The following is a 23,088-nucleotide window of genomic DNA, read 5'->3' on the forward strand; positions in this document are numbered from 1 at the left end:
TGTTTTTTCTGGAACTGTATACTCCAGAATTTCTTCTGAAGCTAGTGTACGTTCAAGTCTTGCTAGCCACCCCTCTAACTGTTAAGCAACGTTAAGAAACATAGCATTAGAAATTTCTAAATTAGTAGCTCCCAAGAGGGGGGCAATTGCCCCTGGGGTGGAAGCGGGAGATTAAATTGATATTTGTTGTGGAGTAAAAATAATAAGGATTTGAATATGGCTCAGTTATCAGGCTAAATTATTTCAGTAAAAATCATCATTGCTATAACTGTTTCGTTGGAATCTAATCTTTACAAGTGACTAACCCTTAACTAATATTTTCAAATACGATCATTAGCGAATGACGAAACTTGGCGGAAGCCGCAAGCTGTGAAATGAAGGTCCGCACAAGGGCGTATGAAATTCACGAAGCCAGTGAGCTGGGTTTGACCGAGTTATCGTCTCGCTTGTCGCTTATCGTTTCCATTGTTTCGTTCTTCGGTTCTTTGCTCGCCGACCCTGTCGAAATAAGAGAGAATGTTTTATTGTTTCCAGATGGGTATGCCATGCAGAAATAACTACGCTCTAGCTTCGAGTACAAGGAAATATCGTGTACGTTTTATTAAGAGTAATGTTGTCAGTTTTCTTTAGCAACTGGAACTTCAGTACGCAGGGTTGAAGTTATGGACAGTTCTTCATTTTCAGTACAGGTCACGATGATCTAAGCAAGTAATGAAAAATGCTCACTCACAGGTTAAATAACTGTTCACTTATCATAATAAAATCTTTTTCAACTACTTTCATGATGTGGAAAATCGTCAGGAGATACCTGGGCCCACTTCGTGAAAGAAGGAGTACTTTCAAATAGCGAAATTCGATACGCAGTAGCTACAGTTTCTTCTTTGTGTCGCTCTCGGGTGTCTAGCCGGGAGCAGTCGTTTACGAAAGATGATATTTCGACAGCGTACCTCGCTGACATCTTCAGATAATAGCTGTCGAAATATCGTGTTTCTCAATCGACTGTACATGGGCGGAAACGCGAGAGCAGTACAAACAGTTGTTCATTGAGAAAGCTAAAGACAACGCACAATTTCTTGGATTCTGCGAAGACAGACACAGAAAATAGATAGAGCTCGTAACATTTTAGTGAAAGGCTGCTGGCTACCGTCCACTAACAGAAAAATCCTACAGACTATATTTTCATGTCCCACAATTTACAACGCGAAATGAGAATTCCTACTTTGGTACCAATGAAAAAAAAAGTTAGGAACTGAATGTACTTGGAGGATGACTCACGATGTTATTTGGCGAAGACCAATCCCAATATAAGAAACATTGTAATAAATACACAGTAATCCTGCCACTTTTTTAATTATTTTTTATTCTAAAACATGCGGATATCATTTGTTTGATCAGTAACTAAATGTTACTTATCATTCATCATTTAAAAAGCAGCGGGGCTAAAAAAGGGCTACTTCGATGACAATTTTAGGTAGCTGCTTAATTTTATTGAACCCGTTCAGTGGCAACGGGCTCAGAAATGTTATGGCATTTGGTGGCATCTACAGTTCATGGCCTAAAGTTCTGAGATAGTTTTCACTAGGAAGCAAATATTGCAGCTTACTCTTTCGTTATCAGTGAAGAAAACTGTCGTCTCTCTATCTAGGCGTCTCTTTTCCTTCTGAGAGCACGGGTACTAAGAGCATTTTTAAGAATTCGTAAATTTTCCATTACTCCAGCATAAAATTTTTGGATTGATTCTCACGTTCAATGCCTCCGAATGTCTTTACACACGTCCTTCAAATCAGTCCCTCCAGATAAATAGTTTTCAATATACATTTTTCCTCGCATATTCCTTGTAATACTTTTTAACTTAATGCACTGTCGATGAATCCATTCAAACTCAGAAGATGAAATAATTAGAAACCTTACAAACTCATAAACAAAATATTATAATAATTTATTTTCTGCAAGAGTAGGACATGTGTACATATCAGTTTCAGAAGGCACGTCCTTAATTTCCTGCTCCACTCCATTATATAACAGTTTCAGAAGGCACGTCCTTAATTTCCTGCTCCACTCCATTAAACCTACACTGCACACACTACACGCGTACTCATATCTGACGATAGTAACATGTGAAATCAATGCGTAGCTATTCTCGCGTTCCGGATTATCAGAAAATAAGTCAGCATTTCTCCATTATGAATGATCTGCTTAGCTCAGAAAAATGAAAAAGATTTGCATCAATACTGTAAACTAGACAGTCATTTGTATTTTCTTTAATACGACTGTTTTTTAGATTACATACATTTATTGCGAGATACACTTTAACGTCTCTTTAAAGCAAGTCTGCTTCATATATCTTGTTAATCTACTTAGGTCATTCATTGGAGTCTTATTCCCTGGCAGAAAATCCTATTTTGGTGATTAGTTTCCTTTTTTTGCGGTAAATGTAAATCTGAACGGTTTGTTACAGCCTTCTATATTACACTCCTGAAATGTTTCTATTTTTTTCTTCAACAGTTTTACTAATCTCACGTTAGCATTTGAATCCTTAATCTTCTTCTACAAAAACGAAATTTTAAGAGTGATTTTGAACCATTTGTTGTATTGACTCAAGCTGAATTCATTATTAAAAGAATGTACAGGGTGAACCAGAAATCCACCGACAAACTTTCAGAGGTGGTAGTATGGAGAAAAACAACAAAAAAATGTCAAGTAAACCAGGGTTCTAAAATGCATACCTTAAGAGCTATGAGCACTTGTTCATCTTGCCTACAATGAAATACTCTTCTTCTACTGAACAAGTGCTCATAGCACTTAAGCTATGCATTTTAGAGCCCACGTTTACTGCAAGTTTTTTCTTGTTTTGGTCCTCACTACGTGTTCCCAAAATATGGAACTTAAAGCAGAAGAGGTGTATTTCAAAGTACGAAAGAGGAAGAAGCACTCATAACCCTTAATGTATGAATTCTGGAGTCCATGGCCGGCCGTGGTGGCCGAGCGGTTCTAGGCGCTACAGTCTGGAACCGCGCGACCACTACGGTCGCAGGTTCGAATCCTGCCTCGGGCATGGATGTGTGTGATGTCCTTAGGTTAGTTAGGTTTAAGTAGTTCTATGTTCTAGCGGACTGATGACCTCAGAAGTTGAGTCCCATAGTGCTCAGAGCCATTTCAACCATTTGCAGTCCATGTTTACAATACATTATATTCTCATTTTGGTACACATTACCACCTCTGAAAGTTTGTCGGAGTTCTGGTTCACCCTATAGACAGGACCATTTCCTTCTTTAGTGTCAGCTATATTTCAGGCACACTGCTAACATTATTCGTCTACACTCGCTAGTATGACTACCCCACCACGTCTAGAATTCAAGTAAATGCCAATATCTAAACTTCAGACTTCTCTCTCTGAAGCCATAGTAAGATCATGTTTCTGTATCTTGTCTTGGTGGAAACTAATTATATCACTCAGAAATTTATACTGGAACCTCACTAGAAATATTTCTGCGGTTCATTGAACCGTATTCATATGAATCTTTCAGACAACAGTGAGGTGTACGGGTTCGTGATACTACCTGACGCACTAAAACTGTAATACTAAAATTCGAACACGAACCCTCGCTCTGCGCCATTAATGCTCTTACCAATTGAGCTAGATCCCAACTCAAAGATTCGCAGTGTCTACAACTTGTGTACCACTCTGGATTAGCCCTCTTGACTTCTTAGCGTCACCCTTTCAAAAGATGAATTTGCTGTCAACCCTCCACTTAGAAATAAGAAAAAGAATCTTAGAGGCATTTCCAAAGTTAACTGGATCAGAGTGTGGTTCGCTTCTCTGTCCTTCACATATCAACGATCAGTGTAGAATCTAAAATATCATTTCCATTGCTAGCCTCAAATTTTACAGTTCAGTTCTTGTTGCCCCTCGCTCCGTGAAGGACATGGCTACACAGACGTGCGACCTCAAATTTGGCTCTGAGGTTGTGAAGTCACGCAGTGTCAAGGCATCATCACCGTCACCCCGTCCTGCTGTGCAACGAACTGTCAAACTCTCGCCTCATGAGGTGAAGCTGCCCACTACACAACCGGCAGGCAGGACAGGCCAGAGGGTGTACTCCCAGGAACACTTCCTCCGTCCCTCCAGCCAAGCGTCCAACGCTTGCAAAAGAGTAAAAATTTTACAGGCCGATATTTTGAGATACGTTAGAAAGAGTTGTACTAAAACAGTGTTTTTCTTTTATTGTTTGTATAAAATATTAAAAGGTGGTCCCAGTACCATGGCATGTCCAGTAGTGAGAGTTACTCGTCGATGGATAACACTAGTACTGCTTGCTACTGTTTGTCTGCTAGGACGGACTGCGGCGGCGCATGGACAAGCTGAAGGGCCGCATCGAGGAGGCGAACCGCGCCGTCGATGCCGAGCGCCAGAAGAACGTCAGCCTGCTGCACCTCATCTTCCCGCCGCACATCGCCCGCCGCCTCTGGCTCGGTCAGTACACTACTCCCGTATGCACTGGCCTTGCTCGCCTTCACACAGATGGCACGGCGTAGTACTGTTGTCACTCTTTCCTTATATCCGCGGAGGTTCGAGTCCTCCCTCGGGCATGGGTGTGTGTGTTTGTCCTTTGGATAATTTAGGCTAAGTAGTGTGTAAGCTTAGGGACTGATGACCTTAGCAGTTAAGTCCCATAAGATTTCACACACATTTGAACCTTATATCCGCGGTAGATGACACGGAAATTTCAATTCTACACTACTGCCTATTAAAATTACTACACCAAGCAGAAATGCAGACGATAAACGGGTATTCATTGGACAAATATATTATACTAGAACTGAGATGTGATTACATTTTCACGCAATTTGGGTGCATAGCTACTGAGAAATCAGTACCTAGAACAACCACCTCTGGCCGTAATAACGGCCTTGATACGACTGGGCATTGAGTCAAACAGAGCTTGGATGGCGTGTACAGGTACAGCTGCCCATGCAGCTTCAACACGTTACCACAGTTCATCAAGAGTAGTGACTGGCGTATTGTGAAGAGCCAGTTGCTCGGCCACCATTAACCAGACGTTTTCAGTTAGTGAGAGATCTGGAGAATGTGCTGGCCAGGGCAGCAGTAGAACATTTTCTGTATCCAGAACGGCCCGTACAGGACCTGCAGCATGCGGTCGTGCATTATCCTGCTGAAATGTAGGGTTTCGCAGGGATCGAATGAAGGATAGAGTCACAGGTCGTAACACATCTGAAATGTAATGTCCACTGTTCAAAGTGCCGTCAATGCGAACAAGAGGTGACCGAGACGTGTAACCAGTAGCGTCCCATACCAACACGTTGGATGATACGCCAGTATGGCGATGACGAATACATGCTTCCAATGTGCGTTCACCGCGATGTCGCCAAACACGGATGCGACCATCATGATGCTGTAAACAGAACCTGGATTCATCCGAAAAAATGACGTTTTGATATTCGTGCACCCAGGTTCGTCGTTGAGTAGACCATCGCAGGTGCTCCTGTCTGTGATGCAGCGTCAAAGGTAACCGCAGCCATGGTCTCCGAGCTGATAGTCCATGCTGCTGCAAACGTCGACGAACTGTTCGTGCAGATGGTTGTTGTCTTGCAAACGTCCCCATCTGTTGACTCAGGGATCGAGACGTGGCTGCACGATCCGTTACAGCTACGCGGATAAGATGCCTGTCATCTCGACTGCTAATGATATGAGGCCGTTGGGATCCAGCACGGCGTTCCATATTACCCTCCTGAACCCACCGATTCCATATTCTTCTAACAGTCATTGGATCTCGACCAACGCGAGCAGCAGCGTCGCGATACGATAAACTGCAATCGCGATAGGCTACAATACGACCTTTATCAAAGTCGGAAACGTGATGGTACGCATTTCTCCTCCTTACAAGAGGCATCACAACGTTTGCCGTTATGTAGACAGGAGTGACATCACCAGCAGTCGACCAATGGTGTAAACGCCCAGACGTCGGGTTAAAACCGGTTGGTGGTATAATAATAATAATAATAATTGCGATTAAGACTGTTTTCGAATAATTTATTAGTCATACTAATCGCTGCTTCATCTCCACAACCATGTTGTCCAAAAACCATTCAGGTAGTCTGCAGGGCGCTGTATAGGAGTTTCCTCAGAAACGACCCACGTTTGCCGCTCCGGGTATTTTACCGCTGGTGCCATTCAGGACCGTTAGAATCGACTGCCTAAGAGCACACAGCACTGGAGCACTAGCTGCTTGGCTGCCGGAAACGCCGACGGCAGGGGAAAGCACTTCACCCGTCGCCTCAACGCAACCGATAGCTCAAGAGCTTCCGGTGGCGAGGAGCACTGCGAAGAACGGGAACTAGACTTGGCCACGGCAGAGGTACCGGTCTGCTCACAAAAGACCCGATACAAGAACCAGTAAATGAGCCATCAGTCTTCGTAGATAAAGCACACTGACAGAAAAGTAGTCACCTGCAGTAGACATCACACTAGTCGCTTGCAACCTCACCTCTAACAATTGGCGAGGAAGAGAGCCTACAGGTTTCTTCAGGATTTGTGTATATGTGAATTACTTTACACTGAGGAGACAAAAATCATAACTCCTAATATCGTATCGGACCGCCTTGTGCCAGCTCGATGTGGTGTGGACTAAACATGAAGGTCGCCGTAGAAGTGTTGAGCCACCTGCCTCTATAGCCGTCCATAATTGCAAAAGTGTTGCCGGTGCAGGATTCTGTCCTCGAGCTGACCTGTCGATTATGTCCCACAAATGTGTGATGAGATTCACAATCGGCGATCTGGATGGCCAAACAATTCGCTCTAATTGTCCGAAATGGTCTTCGAACCAGTCGGGTACAATTGTGTCCCAGCGACATGACGCATTGTCATTCATAAAAATTCCATCGCCGTTTGGGAACATGAAGTCCATGAACGGCTGCAAAAGGTCTCCAGGTAGCCGAACATAACCATTCCCAATCAATTATCGGTTCAGTTGGACCAGAGGACCCAGTCCGTTCCAGCCCACACCGTTATGGAGCCACCACCAGCTTGCACAGTGCCTTGCTGACAACTTTGGCCCCTGGCTTCGAGGGGTCTGCCCCAGACTCGAACCCAACCGTCAGCTTTTACCAACTGAAATCGAGACTCATCTGACCAAGCCATGGTTTTCCACATCCAACCGATATGGTCACGAGCCCAGGAGAGGCGCTGCAGACCATGCAGCGGTGTTCGCAAAGACAATAGCGTCGGTCGTCTGCTGCCGCAACCCATTATCGCCAAATTTAACGGATACGTTCGTCGTACGTTCCACCATCATTTCTGCGGTTGTTTCAGGTATTGTTGCTTGTCTGTTAGCACTGACGAGTCTACCCAAACGCCGCTGCTCCCGGCCGTTAAGTGAAGGCCGTCAGCCACTGCATTGTCCGTGATGAGAAGTAATAGCTGCAATTTGGTACCAACGGCACACTCTTGATTACTGTCTGTCTCGGAATATTAGTTCCCTAACGATTTCCGAAATGGAATGTCCCATGCGTCTAGCTTCAAATACTATTCCACGTTCAAAGTCTGTTCATTCCCATCGTGCTGCCATAACCTCATCGGAAACTTTTTCACAGTGATCAGCTGAGTACAAATGACAGCTGCGCCAATGCACTGCCCTTTTATACCTAAGGTACGCGATACTACCGCCATCTGTATATATGCATATCGCCATTCCATGACCTTTGATCCTGAGTTGAATTTTGTTGCTCTTCAGTTATAATACCAAGACATGGCCAATATCCCAAAAGTACTACTACATTCAATTGAAGCCTCACATTGATGACTAATTCCTTTAGAGCTACTAAATTACAGGGATGTTGATTACTACACTCCATTCATTATTACAACTGTCCCAGACATTTTCAGTCTGATACAGAGTTGGAGATCTCCTGCGCCAGACGAGGTACGATAGATTGCATGAATAATCGTCAGCCCAGAACATTAGCGAGAAGTATCATTAACGAAACTGTTATCTTCTTGGAAGACGCATCCTGAGGATATAAAAGAAAAAGCAACGCTTCGTCACCGAAGATGTTGACATAGACATCAAAAAATGTTCAAATGTGTGTGAAACCTTATGGGACTTAGCTGCTAAGGTCATCAGTCCCTACGCTTACACACTACTTAACCTAAATGATCCTAAGGACAAACACACACACCCATGCCCGAGGGAGGACTCTAACCTCCGCCAGGACCAGCCGTGCACTCCATGACTACAGCGCCTTAGACCGCTTTTTTTTCCCTTCTTGCTCCTTGTTGATCGTTGTGTTTGGTGGTTGCGGACGTCACAGGACATCCGTTAAGGTTCGTTTGTTGATCGTTCCATTCAGTTTTTGATCACAGAGGCCAACCAGCTCTCTGAACGGCACATACACATCGTTGCTCATGTCCACGGTAACTTGAATTAGTGAGCTCAAGTCATGGCACGAAAAACACTCGTACCTTTTATCACGTCAACTGTGTGTAATTATTGCAACAAAAAGATCACAATGGAGGGATACAAGATCAATGGCCCAACAAGAATCAGTATTCAGCCCTTTGCTCTTCTCATTATAAGTTAATGATGTGTCAACTATTCTCCCGAGCACGGAGTCCCGGGTTCTATTCCCGGCGGGGTCAGGGATTTTCACCTGCCTCGAGATCACTGGGTGTTTGTGTTGTCCTCATCGTTTCATCATCATTCATGAAAGTGGCAAGATTGGACTGAGTAAGGGTTGGGAATTTGTACGGGAGCTGATAACCGCGCGGTTGAGAGCCCCACAAACCAAACATCATCATCAGCTATTCTCTCCCACTGCATATATCACCTGTACGTTGATAACATTCATTTACATCTAAGTGCAGATCCAACAAACCTGTGTACAGCCATCCAGCATGTAAATGCCGATTTATTTCCCCTATCAGTGTTGGTGCACAGCACAGGTTTAAAACTTAACCCATCAAAACGGAATCGATCTTAGACGCTCATTCAGAGAATCTCTTCCACCATTAATCCTAAAGGGCACACAAATAAGCTTTTCTTCTTCTGCAAAGAGCTTGCGGGCGTAATTACGAACTATCATTCAGACTGGATTGAACTCACAAGTGCAGTCTGTAAGAAAGCGTCAGCTTCACTTCACTCAGTACAGGAATATAAAAATGTATTTCCTCTCGAGCTTAAAAACTAGCTTTTAGAGACCCTAAGATTCCCCATACCTGACTGTGGTGATACTATTCTCCAAGGACTTTTATACGAAAGCTCATGCGGACTGGAACTGGCGATGAATGCTTATGTACGGTATAGTTGTGTCTTAAGCTTTTTCGACAATGTCACACCGGCCTACGAACAGCTATCATGGCTACGTGGCTATAAGCGTAGAGACTCTCATACTCTGTGTTTGCTCTATCGTCTTCCAAATCATTGCACTCCGTCTTATTGGTCTTCAGCTCTCACTATCTGAACAGCACAGTAGAAATACTCGTTCTCAACAAAGTAAAATTCTCTCTGGACCATCACCGAGCACTGCCATGTTTTCTAAACCATTTTCTGTATCAAGGACCTGACTTTGGAACAATAGTCCTCAAAATAGGGAAATTAGATTCCTTCTAAACTTCAAAAGACAGATAATGGTCCACCTTATCTCCTGTATTCTGTGCACCTCATTATGATCAGTCCCCCTCCAGAACTTGTCGGCAGAGTTCCTGAACTGCATTCTGTTCTTTCCTAACAGGCATTCTCACTATCATTTCAGTCTTATTCTCTTCCTTTATCCATTCCGCTTCTAATGATACTAAACATGGCTTCAGATGTGCTAAGCTAATCTGTGGCACTCTCAATGCTCTATTCTGTTATAATTACAATTATTTTCATTTTGTTATTAGTGTCAGCTACTGTTACTGTTATTATTATTATTATTATTATTATTACTATCATTAAAGGAATTTTTATAATATCTTTTGTGTGTGTTGTGCTCCTAGTCAGATGTAACAATGGGCCTAACGGCCGTAATCTGGTCAGGCCAAATAAGCAATAAATAAATAATAAATAAGGCGTCACAGGACCCCCTGCGGTCTGAACTATACCCTCCACACACAGCGAGTTAAACGCCTCATTGCACCTTCGATGCACTCGACGGTATATTTCCTTTGAAAAGTGGCAAAATCAAGACTCCTCGAATCACACTGGACGCCTCCAAACAGCTAACTTTCCAGTTCCTGTGTTGTTAGGCCCATTGAAGACGTACAGACGTACGTGCTATTGTGAGCAATGCTTTGCAAATGTCCCTTTCAGGTAGTCGCCTTTGCAGAGTTCACTATGATGCTGATTGATATGGACATGTAGTCACAGAGAACAGCAATTCTTGTTATGTTTGAAACCGGTTGTCATTGCAAGGCAAGACACATTCTCCGGTGCTTGTTTGTTTCGACCTCTTTGCGACCACTCTTCTTATTCCGCGTGTCCGCATGTCTGGTCTAGTGCTCAGTGTCATTAGCTCTAGATCTACAGTCCCAGGTTCGGTTCCTACCCAGGTCGCAGATTTTCTTCAGTCGGGAAACTGGGCGTTTGTGTTCTCCCAGACATTTCATCTTACCTTCAGCTAAGCGCAAGTCGACAAAATGACAGGCGGCCAAACAAGCGCAGAGGGGGGTCTCCGGACAATAATGCCATATGATCATTTATTTCACTCCGTGATACGTGGCTGCGACTGGTACACTATTCGTTGTAGACATGTTGGACATCCACACTGCCATGCCAACAAATCGGAAAACTTTATTCACTATATGGTCATGGGCAAGTCTAAACATGACCAATAATTTCTTGTCAGCTATTGATAATGAATAAGTAGTCTGTCAAAATCGGTTGGCCATTTAATAATTTTCGCGAATTCACTGAAATAGACTTTGATGTCAGGAAATAACGGAACGGAACTGTGGAGGGCAAAATTGTAAGGAACGACAGAGACCGTATCATACAAAACAAATACAATGGAACCTCGCTTATCGAGCACCTCCCGCAGCGCACAATTTGCACAAGGAGCATAACAAATTGTAAAACATAGACTCGCTTAACGAGTGACGTTTCGTATAAAGACTGACGACGATTTAGTGTGACGTCACTAGCTGTTCGCGCCTCCCGGTGGGAACGTTCAAGAATATGAACACTTTTCACTGTCGAACGTAACTCTGAGGCATTTGAGGCAGTACCTGTGGAGCCTGTAGTCAGCGATATTGTGTCTTTGGCCAAGAGCATGGGACTAGAAATGGATAACAATGATATCGAGGAGTTTGTGGAAAATCACAACCAAGAAATGACCACCAAAGAACTTACGGAGATGCAATGTGTTTCACAGCAGGAAGTTGTGGAGGTGAGTTTTTCAGAGAAGGAGAAGGCGGCTGTAACATCAAAGCAGCAATCTTCTGGCGCAATAAGAGAAATGCTGAAAGCATGGGAATCGGTTGCATCGTATGTTGAATTTCGTCAGCGCAGTAAACCAGTGGCAGCCGCGCGGGGTGGCCACGCGGTTTGAAGCTTCTTGCACGGACTGCGCGGCCCCTCCAGTCGGAGGTTCGAGTCCTCCCCCGGGCAGGGGTTTGTGTGTTCTTGTTAGCATAAGTTAAAGATAGTTTAATTAGTATGTAAGTCTAGGGACCGATGACCTTAGCAGTTTTGTCCTTTAGGAAGTCACACACATTTAAACATTTTTTGAAACCAGTGTCTACGTGAGCTACAAATTTATTTGTCGATAATGTTGTGTCGCATTTTGGCTGGGTGAGGTGCGCGGGTTTGAATTGTATTTTGTGTCAGTGATGTATGGTTTATGTGCGTGTGCGTGTGTGCGTTGAGGACTGGGGCAGAGAGGGAGAGAGAGAGGAGGGGGACGATGGAGGGAGAAGGATTTTTTTTTTTTCCATCATTAGTTTTGGTGTGGGTTCTGTCGTGGCGAAGAGGGTTTTGTTGCACAGTAATTGTATTCATTGAGTGCTTTCTTTCCTTGGACTATTGACTTTTGGATGTGATAGTTTTCTTCTATGGTTACTTTTTGGTATAAGCTGCTACTAGTTTTTATGATGTGTAAGGCAGTTTCAATGTTTGTTGGGTGGTGATTGTATGTTATCAAGTGGTCTACAAATGTTGAGTGTGAGCTATTGCTTTTCAGTGCTCTGAGTTGTTCTGTATACCTGGTTCTGAAATTCCTACATGTTTGTCCCACATACACAGATTGACAGCAGTTGCAAGGAAGGTGGTATATACAAGACCTGCTGTATTTGTCAGTGTTGGTGGTATTTCTTCCAAGTCTGCTTTGTATTGTGTTGTTGGTTCTGTATGCGATGTTGGGTCCTTGTTTCTTTAGTATATTACCCACCATGTGTGTGACTTTGTTGTTGTAAGTCATTATGTGCCATTTGTTGCCTACTGTCTGCTGATTTTTTTTGTGTTGTGTTGTGTTTATGTGTGTGTTTCATAGTTTCGTGTTGTTTGTTTTTGTATTTTGTGGTTTATTTTGTCTACTCTCTTTAGATCAATTTTACAGTTAAAAATAAAAAATTTAACCCACTGATGATAGCACAAAAGTGCTGAAACATGTATGGGTGTAACAAAAAAAGGAAAAAAAAGGGCCGGCCGCGGTGGTCTAGCGGTTCTAGGCGCTCAGTCCGGAGCCGCGCGACTGCTACGGTCGCAGGTTCGAATCCTGCCTCGGGCATGGATGTGTGTGATGTCCTTAGGTTAGTTAGGTTTAAGTAGTTCTAAGTTCTAGGGGACTGATGACCATAGATGTTAAGTCCCATGGTGCTCAGAGCCATTTGAAAAAAAAAGGTGTCTTGCATAAGGCGGAATTTCTCATCCCTAGTAGATTCCTTTCTGAAGGTCATCTTCCTTATCTGCTAGGATCACTGCATCATCAGCATATAGTAAATTATTTAAAAGACTGTTCCTGTGTAGGTAGATCCCTTGATGCCTTAATGCATAGATGCCTTGGTCTTGTTGGTTTGTTACTTGTTTAGTTATTTTCTTCCATTTTGCGAAAAGATCTATTCTGGAGATTAGTAAGAAATTATCTGATCCTATATCTTGTCCCCTATAAACTCTTGTATCCCTTACTTGGCCCGCTAGCTAATCATTTACTAAGATGTAGTCAATTATTGATCTAAGACCTCTGCTGGCCCAAGTATACTTGTGTATATCCTTTCTCTTAAAAAGTGAATTTGTGATTTTTAAATTGTTGCAAGTGCGAAATCTCTTAGTAATTTTCCATTCTCATTACATATTGGTTCTCCAAATGGACCTATAACGTTTGTTACTGGGATATTTCCTATTCTGGCTGGTAACCAACTCTCAGAAAACACAGACTACTCCCAGTACTCAAACGAGCCTCGGAAACAGGATCGTCTCAAAGGTAAATGACAAGGCTATGAAAAAGCACAAACGAAGATGGATAAATGGGCACATCAAAGTAGAAACATGGAATGTGAGAGGAATTTCCCAAAAGAAGGTAGAATTAGAAAACATACTAAGCGACATGAATATCGATGCTGCAGCACTCACAGAAACTAAAAAAAATTAAGAGGAAATAAATATGTAGGGGATTACATTATATGCTATAGTTGTTTTGAACAACATAAAAGACCAAGCAAAGGTCTAGCACTACTCCTGCATAAAAAATGGGAAAAAGACTTTCAAGATTGTACATCCGTAAGTGAAAGAATACTTGTAGTCAGGCTGAAACTGATAAGCGTATATGCACCTGAAGAAGGGAAAAAAGATGAGTCTGAAAGCTTCTATGAAGAACTAGAGAAGACTCTGAGTAAATACAGTGCTACTGATCAGATTATTATGATGAGTGATTTCAATGCCCCCATCTAGGAGGAACAGGATTTTCTTTCGGTGTTATCTCCCTTAGCCAATATGTTCCGGTTATTTAAACGCGCCGGAAATAAGTTCGCCTTTCATCCTCTCCCATTGGCTTTGTAGCCTGTATCCACTGTGTGTCATACATTGCCTAGGGGCTCCTCACGACTCATGCCTTCTAGGATGTGGGAGTAGGGTTTATTGGCAGAGCTGCATTAAAGTCCATGAGGTCCGATTGATTTCTCAAATTTCGGTGGACATTTCCGAGTGGTTTGTTTCTGCAAACAAGTATCGGCAACCTGAGTAGACTCCAGTGTCCTTTGCCAACCTTTGATTGTTGGAGAATAGAATACGAGTCTATTCTCCAACGCATGATCGTATTTTACATTAATTTATATGGGATAAATTGATTCGCTTAACGAATAATTCGCAGTACGAGTAAGATTCTGGAACAAATTATGCCCGCTAGGCGAAATTCCACTGTAATTGAGGACGTTGGTGTAGACTTTGGTGTTGGTGCTTCTCTGAGAAGAAGATAATGGCGGGAATCGTCGTGAGCCACGTGGTACCATCCAGAAAACTGATAAACATTTCCTCCACCTCAATCCATTTTCCCACACCTCTGCCCCCAAAAAAAATTTTAAAACTGTGAAAACTGTTTCCATGCAACTAAATGATAGTGCATGGTGTTTCAAAATGAATAGGACAGACTACAGTAACAATTTATTTCAGAAATAGACTTGTAGACTGAAAGCATAACTCTCACAGTTTGGGTTGGCAACAATCAAACAAAGGAAAGCTTCGTCATTGTTCACTGCTGACGTTAGCATTAGATTAAATTTGATCAAGTGGCACAACACTGCTAGATGGGCAAAGTAACTCGGAGAGACAGGATGTATATTGCGAAAGCAAAAAACCACAAGACGGCCATCTGCCGATAATGATGTATTGGAAGACATCCGTACGTTCTACGAAAGAAGCCCCTGAAAATCCACGCCTCGTGCCAGCAAAGAAGTGAATGTGTCGTAATCAACAGTGTAATGCCTGTTGCACAAGCGCCTGCAATTCACGGCTTACAGAATTCAAATGTTGCAAGCGCTAAAACCAGCCGATGACCGAAAACGGAGGCGATTTTGCATTGATTTTCAAGCGCGGAAGAGGTGGATGGTTTCGCAAAAAGATTTCTGAGGCAGCCATATTTCACTTAAGTGAGAAGATGAACAAGTATAATCTGAGAATATGGGGTGCACAAAACCCTTGAGCCTCTGTGAGACATCAGCGTCATCCTCCGAAATTTAATGTTTTCTGCGCCATAACTAATCGTAGCAGTCAGACGTGAGTCTAATGATATGTCGTTCCTGTTGTGTCCCGCAAGTTGCCCGACCTTACACCATTAGTTTTTCTTTTGGGAACGTATGAAGGATATGGTTTATGTACGCACCTTCATTTCCTCAGGACTTACAGCAGCTAAGGCATCGGATAGTTGGCACGGTTAACTCCGTTGATTGGGAATGGGTCTTACAGGAAATGAAGTGCCGGATAGACATCTGCCGTCTCACAAATGGAACATCTGTGAATGCCAATGGAAACTATGAGAATTAACCTTTCAGTCTACATGTTTATTTCTGAAATAAGATCATAACTGCAGTCACAGAAATACTTTGTGTCCCATTAATTTTGAACCACCCTGTATATCCCGCGTGTGGCGGGTGAAATGCGGTAGCAGTTTAGTGCGTCTTGCATATTTACAAAGTAATACTGTGACACCGTCCAGTTCTAAGACACACACGGCGCGTGCAGAGATCACGATCTTCCACAACCCGCTCCACGACTGAAACAGCTGTCACCACTGATCGTCTTACTCGATTAATCGGTCAGTATTTCTCAGACAATTAGAACCGTGTCACCAAAAAGGTTTATCAGTGTAAAACATCTTGTTTCAAGTGTTTGTTCGTGCACCATGTGTACCCATGTGGGCCTACGTTCCTATTTATTATTATCTTCCCACAGTCTTCTACTGTCCCAGTAAATGTAAGGAGAATTTAAATATATCCCGTACAGTTTGTGAATAGAAACTGCATGCCGTTTCATCGCGTTAACTGAGTGGAGTTAAATAAGAGTCGGTATTTGTGCTTGGGAATGCCACCATTATAGGTAAAACCATCGAAGCGACGACGCACGACAATGTGACGATGTTGTTCAGCGACATCGTCGGCTTCACGTCCATCTGCTCCAACGCCACGCCCATGATGGTCATCAGCATGCTCGAGAGCCTGTACAGCCAGTTCGATGTCTTCTGTGGCCAGCTGGATGTTTATAAGGTAAGTATACTCAGCTTTTATTAATTAGTTAGTTGGTCAGTTACTTTCATGTTCCATGGAGCATGTTGCACTATAGATCGTAATGATGTGGAAAGAATCATTTTACATTCACATCGAAAATTAATTTATACATATGGTTACATTTCTAACTTTTTCCAGAAAGGAAAAATGATATACATATTTTGTGAGTCAGTGAGTCCCACCCACCACCTGTTACACGTTCAGTAATGGAAATTCTTCTACGGAACAGAACGAATTCTCAAGGAGAAATTTTCTCAGTTTGTTTTCAAATTTTAATTTGCTGTCTGTGAGACATTTTATATCGCTGGGTAAGTGATCAAAACAAGTCTTTGCAGCACTGTGCAGCTGTTTTTGTCTTAAAGACAATCTTCCTGTGGAGTAATGATTATCATTTTTCCTACTGGTATTGTACAGTAATTGCGTACATCATTGTTCATTTTTAACTGTAGTGGATTATTTACAAGAAACTTCGTGAAGGAATAAATTTACTGTGAAGCAGTAGTCAGTATGCGCAACTTCTTAAACAGATGACTACAAGAGGTGGTGGGTGAGCACCGCATATTATTCTTTAATAATACATCTCTTTTTCCAACTAACTGCTTAGTACACAGTATCAATACTAGGAATAAGAACAATACACATAAAGATTTAAAATCACTTACTCTTGCCCAGAAAGGAGTCCAGTATTCAGCAACGCACATTTTCAATAAGTTACCAACAACCATTGAGAGTTTTGTTTCAGACAAGGCACAATTTAAACACAATTTTAAAAAATTTTTGGTGGCCGACTCCTTCTATTCCACCCATGACTTTCTCAACAAGTGCAGTGGATCATTTTAATGAAAATTTATTATACTTTAATTTTTAACAATAGTTGGTTGTAACAGCCAAGTAACTACCTACTGTGTGAATGATGGATGTATGGAATGATGGATGTATGGAAAGCAGATGTAAGTCTTACGTCTGTAAATAGTGGAAGTTTAATTTTAAAACTTGTACATAATCTGACTGTTCTTAACTGAGGATCACTGAAATGAATAATTTACTTTAATTTATGACAATACTTGGTTGTAATAACCAAGAAACTGGCAAATGTCTGAATGATGGATTTAATGAAAGCAGATGTAAGCATTAAACCTGTAAATATTAGAAGTTTAAATTTAATTCATGTACCTAATTTTACTCTTTATTGACTGAGGATCATTAAAATTAATGAAACTCAAGTTTTTCTAATTACGTTTTTGTACTGTGTCTATCTGACATGTTCCACACCGAGGAGGATTCCCTATTTTATGGATCTATGTAATGAATAATTAATCTAATCTAATCTAATCCAACAGCATGTTTTTATGCAATGAATACTTTCTTTCTTAAAGATGAGTTACCTCAGAACATTGTTCAATATGACATTATCGAAGGAAATTATGCAAATCTGCCAGCTTGCTGATTTCTCTCTCCCCAAGGGCGGGAGAGCGCTGTTCTGACCACATGCCCCATATCTATATCCAGTGTCGCCTGTGGGCTGAGGATGACACGTTGGCCGGTTGGTATCATTGGACCTTCGTGGTCTTATCGGCCGGATTTTAGTTTGTAAGACTGGGTATGGCTCCAGGTGAAAATATAGCTGAACTAAGTTGTTTGATGAGGTCCAGAATGTGCTTTTCCCAGTTTAATCCTCATCAATATGTACATCTACAATTCTGAAGTTTCCACCCTATTTATTTCCTCGGCAGGTGTTACATTGATCATTGGTGTAATTCCCTTAGATGAGTTGAACTGAATATGTTATGTCTTTTTAAAATTGGGGGCGAAACTATTCGCAGAAAACCGGTCAACGATACTTTTAAACATTTTGTTTACAATTTGTTCTGTTTCTGTATGTATGCTTGGGCTAATTACAATACTAGTGTCATTTACGAAAACAACTAACTCTACTTGTTGTGTGTTAGACGGAAGATCGTTTACATATATAAGTGTCAGTAATGGACCTAAGATAGAGCCTTGGGGAACCTCATACATGTTTTTCTCCCCAGTCCGAATTACGAACCCACACTATATTCACTGAATTACTGATTGCAACTTTTTGAATTCATTTGGTTAGATTTGACATTATTCATTGGTTGGCTATACCATTGGTCCTATAAAACTTCAATTTATCTACGAGAATATTATGATTCATACAGTCAAATGCCTTAAATAAGTCGCAGAAAATAGCAACCGGCGCTATTTTATTATTTAATGCTTGTAAAATCCGGTGACTGAACATGTAAAAGGCATTCCCTTTAGAGCAACACTTCTGAAATCCAGACTGGGATTTTCTGCGTGTATTATTGTTGCTAAGATATCATTATTCTTAAAGAGGGGTTTAACAACGGCATATTTCAGTCTTTCTGGACAAATGCCTTGTATTAGTGATGCATTACATATTTCAACGGCACGTCACCGCAAAGGCAGGTTACAACGTGTACCTGGTGCTCAGCTGGATCAAAAGAGTTAACCATCGCAAAGTATAACACCAAACGACAGTTTGCAGTTACGCAAATGGCATATGATTACGATCCAGCCATAACATGAACTTCTACGCATCGTAATAAAGACGATCAGTACCGGTCTGTTTTGCTTCAATAGAAGTGCGCGAAGACCAGTGTTTAGACAAATCCCAACCGCATTGGACGCTGCTCTCATCGTGATCTCGTGGTAGCAAAATGTTCAAGAAATAAATAAATCAAGAAAATTGTCTGAGAACTTATAAAAGTCCCGCTGACAGAAAGAAATAATGGCACTGAGAGATTGATAACAGACAATAAATATTCACGGTAAACAGACAAAGAAGAAACAAATCCGATTGATCAGTAATTGAAAATTAATTAAAATGAGTCGCGCGGAGTGGCGGCGCGGTTTGAGGCGTCACGTCACGGACTGCACGGCGTCTCCCGCCGGAGGTTCGAGTCCTGCCTCGGGCATGGCTGTGTGTGTTGTTTTTAGCATAAGTTAGTTTAAGTAGTGGGTAAGTCTAGGGACCGATTACCTAAGCAGTTTGGTCCCTTAGCAATTCAGACACATTTGAACATTTTTTTAAATTAAAATGACTCATGTTCTCTCTCTCTCTCTCGCTCGCTCGATTTTGTACACACATGTATTTGCACAATAAACAGGCTGATTACACAGTAATGACGTCATAACAAAAATACTGTTTCGTTAATCTAGTTGAGTCAGTATTGTGCAAGGTGGTTTTATAGTGATTTATTAATTATGAAAACACTAAGGCGTTGCTTCAGATAACGAACTGTGCAGTGCGCCACATTGGTGTAATATGGCGGCACAAATTAACCAAAGCACAGAGAAAATCAGTCAAGACGATATTGTGGAGAGTGAAAGCGTCGCAAATCGCACGTATGTTCATAATTCCTGATAATGGATACATAGTTGTGCTAAATGATGATGTGATGCATGTTACCGTCGAATAGATATATAGCTGTGATAATGGGATAAAGGCCTTTTAGAGAGCAAACCTACATATGGTGTAAATGATCTGGGCCACTCTACCAAAGGGAGCATTGTTGCATGTGATGGTAGCAAATGGTGCGTTGCTCATTTGTCTAAACCTCACTTAGTATCACATTTTGTACGGCCCGTCTATTATTGTTGCACTATTTGATAAATCCTGGCAAATTACATAGGTTTGCAGGAAACGTTCACGACAGGCACGCTACAACACGATTTCTAGTGGCTAGTTCTCAACTGTCCTACAATCGCTGCTGGAGTCACGCACTCAAGTTTCGAACAATAGTCGTGTTTAACCTAGTAATACCTTACTTAGACCTTCACGCAGTCATACAATTTTGCGTATGCTAAACAACTTTAGACTATTGCCGTGTTTACATTTCCTACCAGAGAGGTCAGCACTTCAACATCATATACGGTTATCGATTTCTGCACTGTGTGATATGAGAAATATCAGGTTGAGTACAAATTTTATCAGTTTCGCTGCAGGTAGCAGCATCATCCGGCTACACTTCGTATAAAATAGCTCTGTGACTCACGTTCGGCCAGTCGAGTTGTTAGAGCCAAGTGCACTCGAGCGTACACAAAAGCACACACACACACACACACACACACACACACACACACACATGCACGCACACAGGCGCGCACATGCACGCACGAGGGCGCGTAGCACTCTCTCGCTGTGTTGTATATTTTATAAGTACATACGGAGGCAAGAGAGGCTAGTTACACGAAGCCAACACTGACACTCCCCACCCCCGCACATCGGTCTGTCAATCACAAAGTTGTTATTTATTCGAGCTACACACCCAAATACTGCCCAGCGTCAACAGATAGTACCGCTAGCAGCACAAACTAAATATTACATCAAATACCAAAATGACAAGCAGAAAAACAGAATACATCTCTAGAGACGAATATGAAGTCGTAGGAGGGTAGCAAAGCTTCCGTTCCAGAACAGAAAACATAGCTTCTGTTATGAAATATAAAGTAGGATGAGAGAACATCTGGAAACATCACATGCCACAGGTGACCGCTTAATGCTCTCAGGCACCACTGAATACACTGACCTGCTCACTTGCTGTCATCTTCAAGGAGGGACCATAGAAAACTCAACATAGGGTCAGACATCAGAGCCACAACTTGCCTCCACAATGGTCCTTATCCTGGATTCCATTCGCAATGACCAACAACGTCCATACCAAATACATGAATCCTGAGAATATTAATTCACTCGACTGTGTTGGTTCAGCAGCGAGAACGCTATTGTGTGTGCACCATCTATCTACAAATTTCAACTTCATCATTGCCCAGAGTAGTAGAGGAATGCACTATCTAAGCTGCGTGGCTGTAAACGTTTATTGCCCAATAAGGTTGCTACGATAATGTATTGTGAACTGCAAAATGCTGACTCGTAGAAAAAAATGAGTATACAGGGTGATTCAAAAAGAATACCACAACTTTAAAAATGTGTATTTAATGAAAGAAACATAATATAACCTTCTGTTATACATCATTACAAAGAGTATTTAAAAAGGTTTTTTTTCACTCAAAAACAAGTTCAGAGATGTTCAATATGGCCCCCTCCAGACACTCGAGCAATATCAACCCGATACTCCAACTCGTTCCACACTCTCTGTAGCACATCAGGCGTAACAGTTTGGATAGCTGCTGTTATTTCTCGTTTCAAATCATCAATGGTGGCTGGGAGAGGTGGCCGAAACACCATATCCTTAACATACCCCCATAAGAAAAAATCGCAGGGGGTAAGATCAGGGCTTCTTGGAGGCCAGTGATGAAGTGCTCTGTCACGTGCTGCCTGGCGGCCGATCCATCGCCTCGGGTAGTTGACGTTCAGGTAGTTACGGACAGATAAGTGCCAATGTGGTGGCGCTCCATCCTGCTGAAATATGAATTGTTGTGCTTCTTGTTCGAGCTGAGGGAACAGCCAATTCTCTAACATCTCCAGATACTGTAGTCCAGTTACAGTAGCACCTTCGAAGAAAAAGGGACCAAAAACTTTATTGGCTGAAATGGCACAGAAAACTGTTTATACCAACGTTTAATACACCACCTATCAGGAGGTTTAACACCATACTTCGTTCGAAATGCACGCTGAACAACTGTCGTCGATTCACTTCTGCCGTACTCAATAACACAAAAAGCTTTCTGTTGAGCGGTCGCCATCTTAGCATCAACTGACGCTGACGCCTAGTCAACAGCGCCTCAAGCGAACAAATGTACAACTAAATGAAACTTTACAGCTCCCTTAATTCGCCGACAGATAGTGCTTAGCTCTGCCTTTTGTCGTTGCAGAGTTTTAAATTCCTAAAGTTGTGGTATTCTTTTTGAATCACCCTGTATAGTAAGACATGACTGCAACATAGTGATAGTGTAAAACTGTTTGGTAGTGAGTAGATAAACAGTTTTGAAAAGTTATTAGTGATGGTTATCAGCTTTAAGGCACAACAACGCACTTTTCGTAAATATGCCTTTCACAGATATCTGTTTAGGGCAAATCGTGTGTTCATTTACAAGAAAATGTCAAACAGAAAAATAATTGTAGTTCGGCCACATAAACAAACGCATACGTGTAACAAAAAATGGTTCAAATGGCTCTGAGCACTATGGGGCTTAACGTCTAAGGTCAACAGTCCCCTAGAACTACTTAAACCTAACTAACCTAAGGTAATCACACACATCTGTGCCTGAGGCAGGATTAGAATGTGCGACCGTAGCAGCCGCGTGGTTCCGGACTGAAGCGCCTAGAACCACTCGACCACAGCGGCCGGTGTGTAACAAGCTCCGGAGGGCGTACAGTTATACTTTTTTAGTTATCGACAGTCATTTTTTAATTACAGGGAAGCCGTTACAATTGCTTTGACGTTGCTGTTGTTGTGGTCTTCAGTCCTGAGACTGGTTTGATGCAGCTCTCCATGCTACGTTATCCTGTGCAAGCTTCTTCATCTCCCAGTACCTACTGCAGCCTACATCCTTTTGAATCTGCTTAGTGTATTCATCTCTTGGTCTCCCTCTACGATTTTTACCCTCCACGCTGCCCTCCAATACTAAATTGGTGATCCCTCGACGTCTCAGAACATGTCCTACCAACCGATCCCTTCTTCTAGTCAAGTTGTGCCACAAACTTCTCTTCTCCCCAATTCTATTCAATACCTCCTCATTAGTTATATGATCTACCCATCTAATGTGATCTACCCATTCTTCTGTAGCACCACATTTCGAAAACTTCTATTCTCTTCTTGTCTAAACTATTTATCGTCCACGTTTCACTTCCATAAAAGGCTTCACTCCATACAAATACTTTCAGAAATGACTCCTGACATTTAAATCTATACTCGATGTTAACAAATTTT

At 42.1% G+C, this 23,088-nt stretch overlaps 1 protein-coding gene across 1 annotated transcript in view; it reads left to right on the forward strand.

Moving 5' to 3' along the window:
• The window catches only part of LOC124623061 (head-specific guanylate cyclase-like), a 334,726-nt gene that overhangs the window by 205,194 nt on the left and 106,444 nt on the right, over positions 1–23,088 (forward strand). The window contains exons 7-8 of the mRNA XM_047148854.1: positions 4,336–4,474; positions 16,020–16,186. Coding sequence (XP_047004810.1) covers positions 4,336–4,474; positions 16,020–16,186 — 306 coding nt within the window. The remainder of the gene's footprint in view (positions 1–4,335; positions 4,475–16,019; positions 16,187–23,088) is intronic.

This window comes from Schistocerca americana, chromosome 7 (genome assembly GCF_021461395.2).
Source record: "Schistocerca americana isolate TAMUIC-IGC-003095 chromosome 7, iqSchAmer2.1, whole genome shotgun sequence".
NCBI lineage: Eukaryota > Metazoa > Arthropoda > Insecta > Orthoptera > Acrididae > Schistocerca > Schistocerca americana.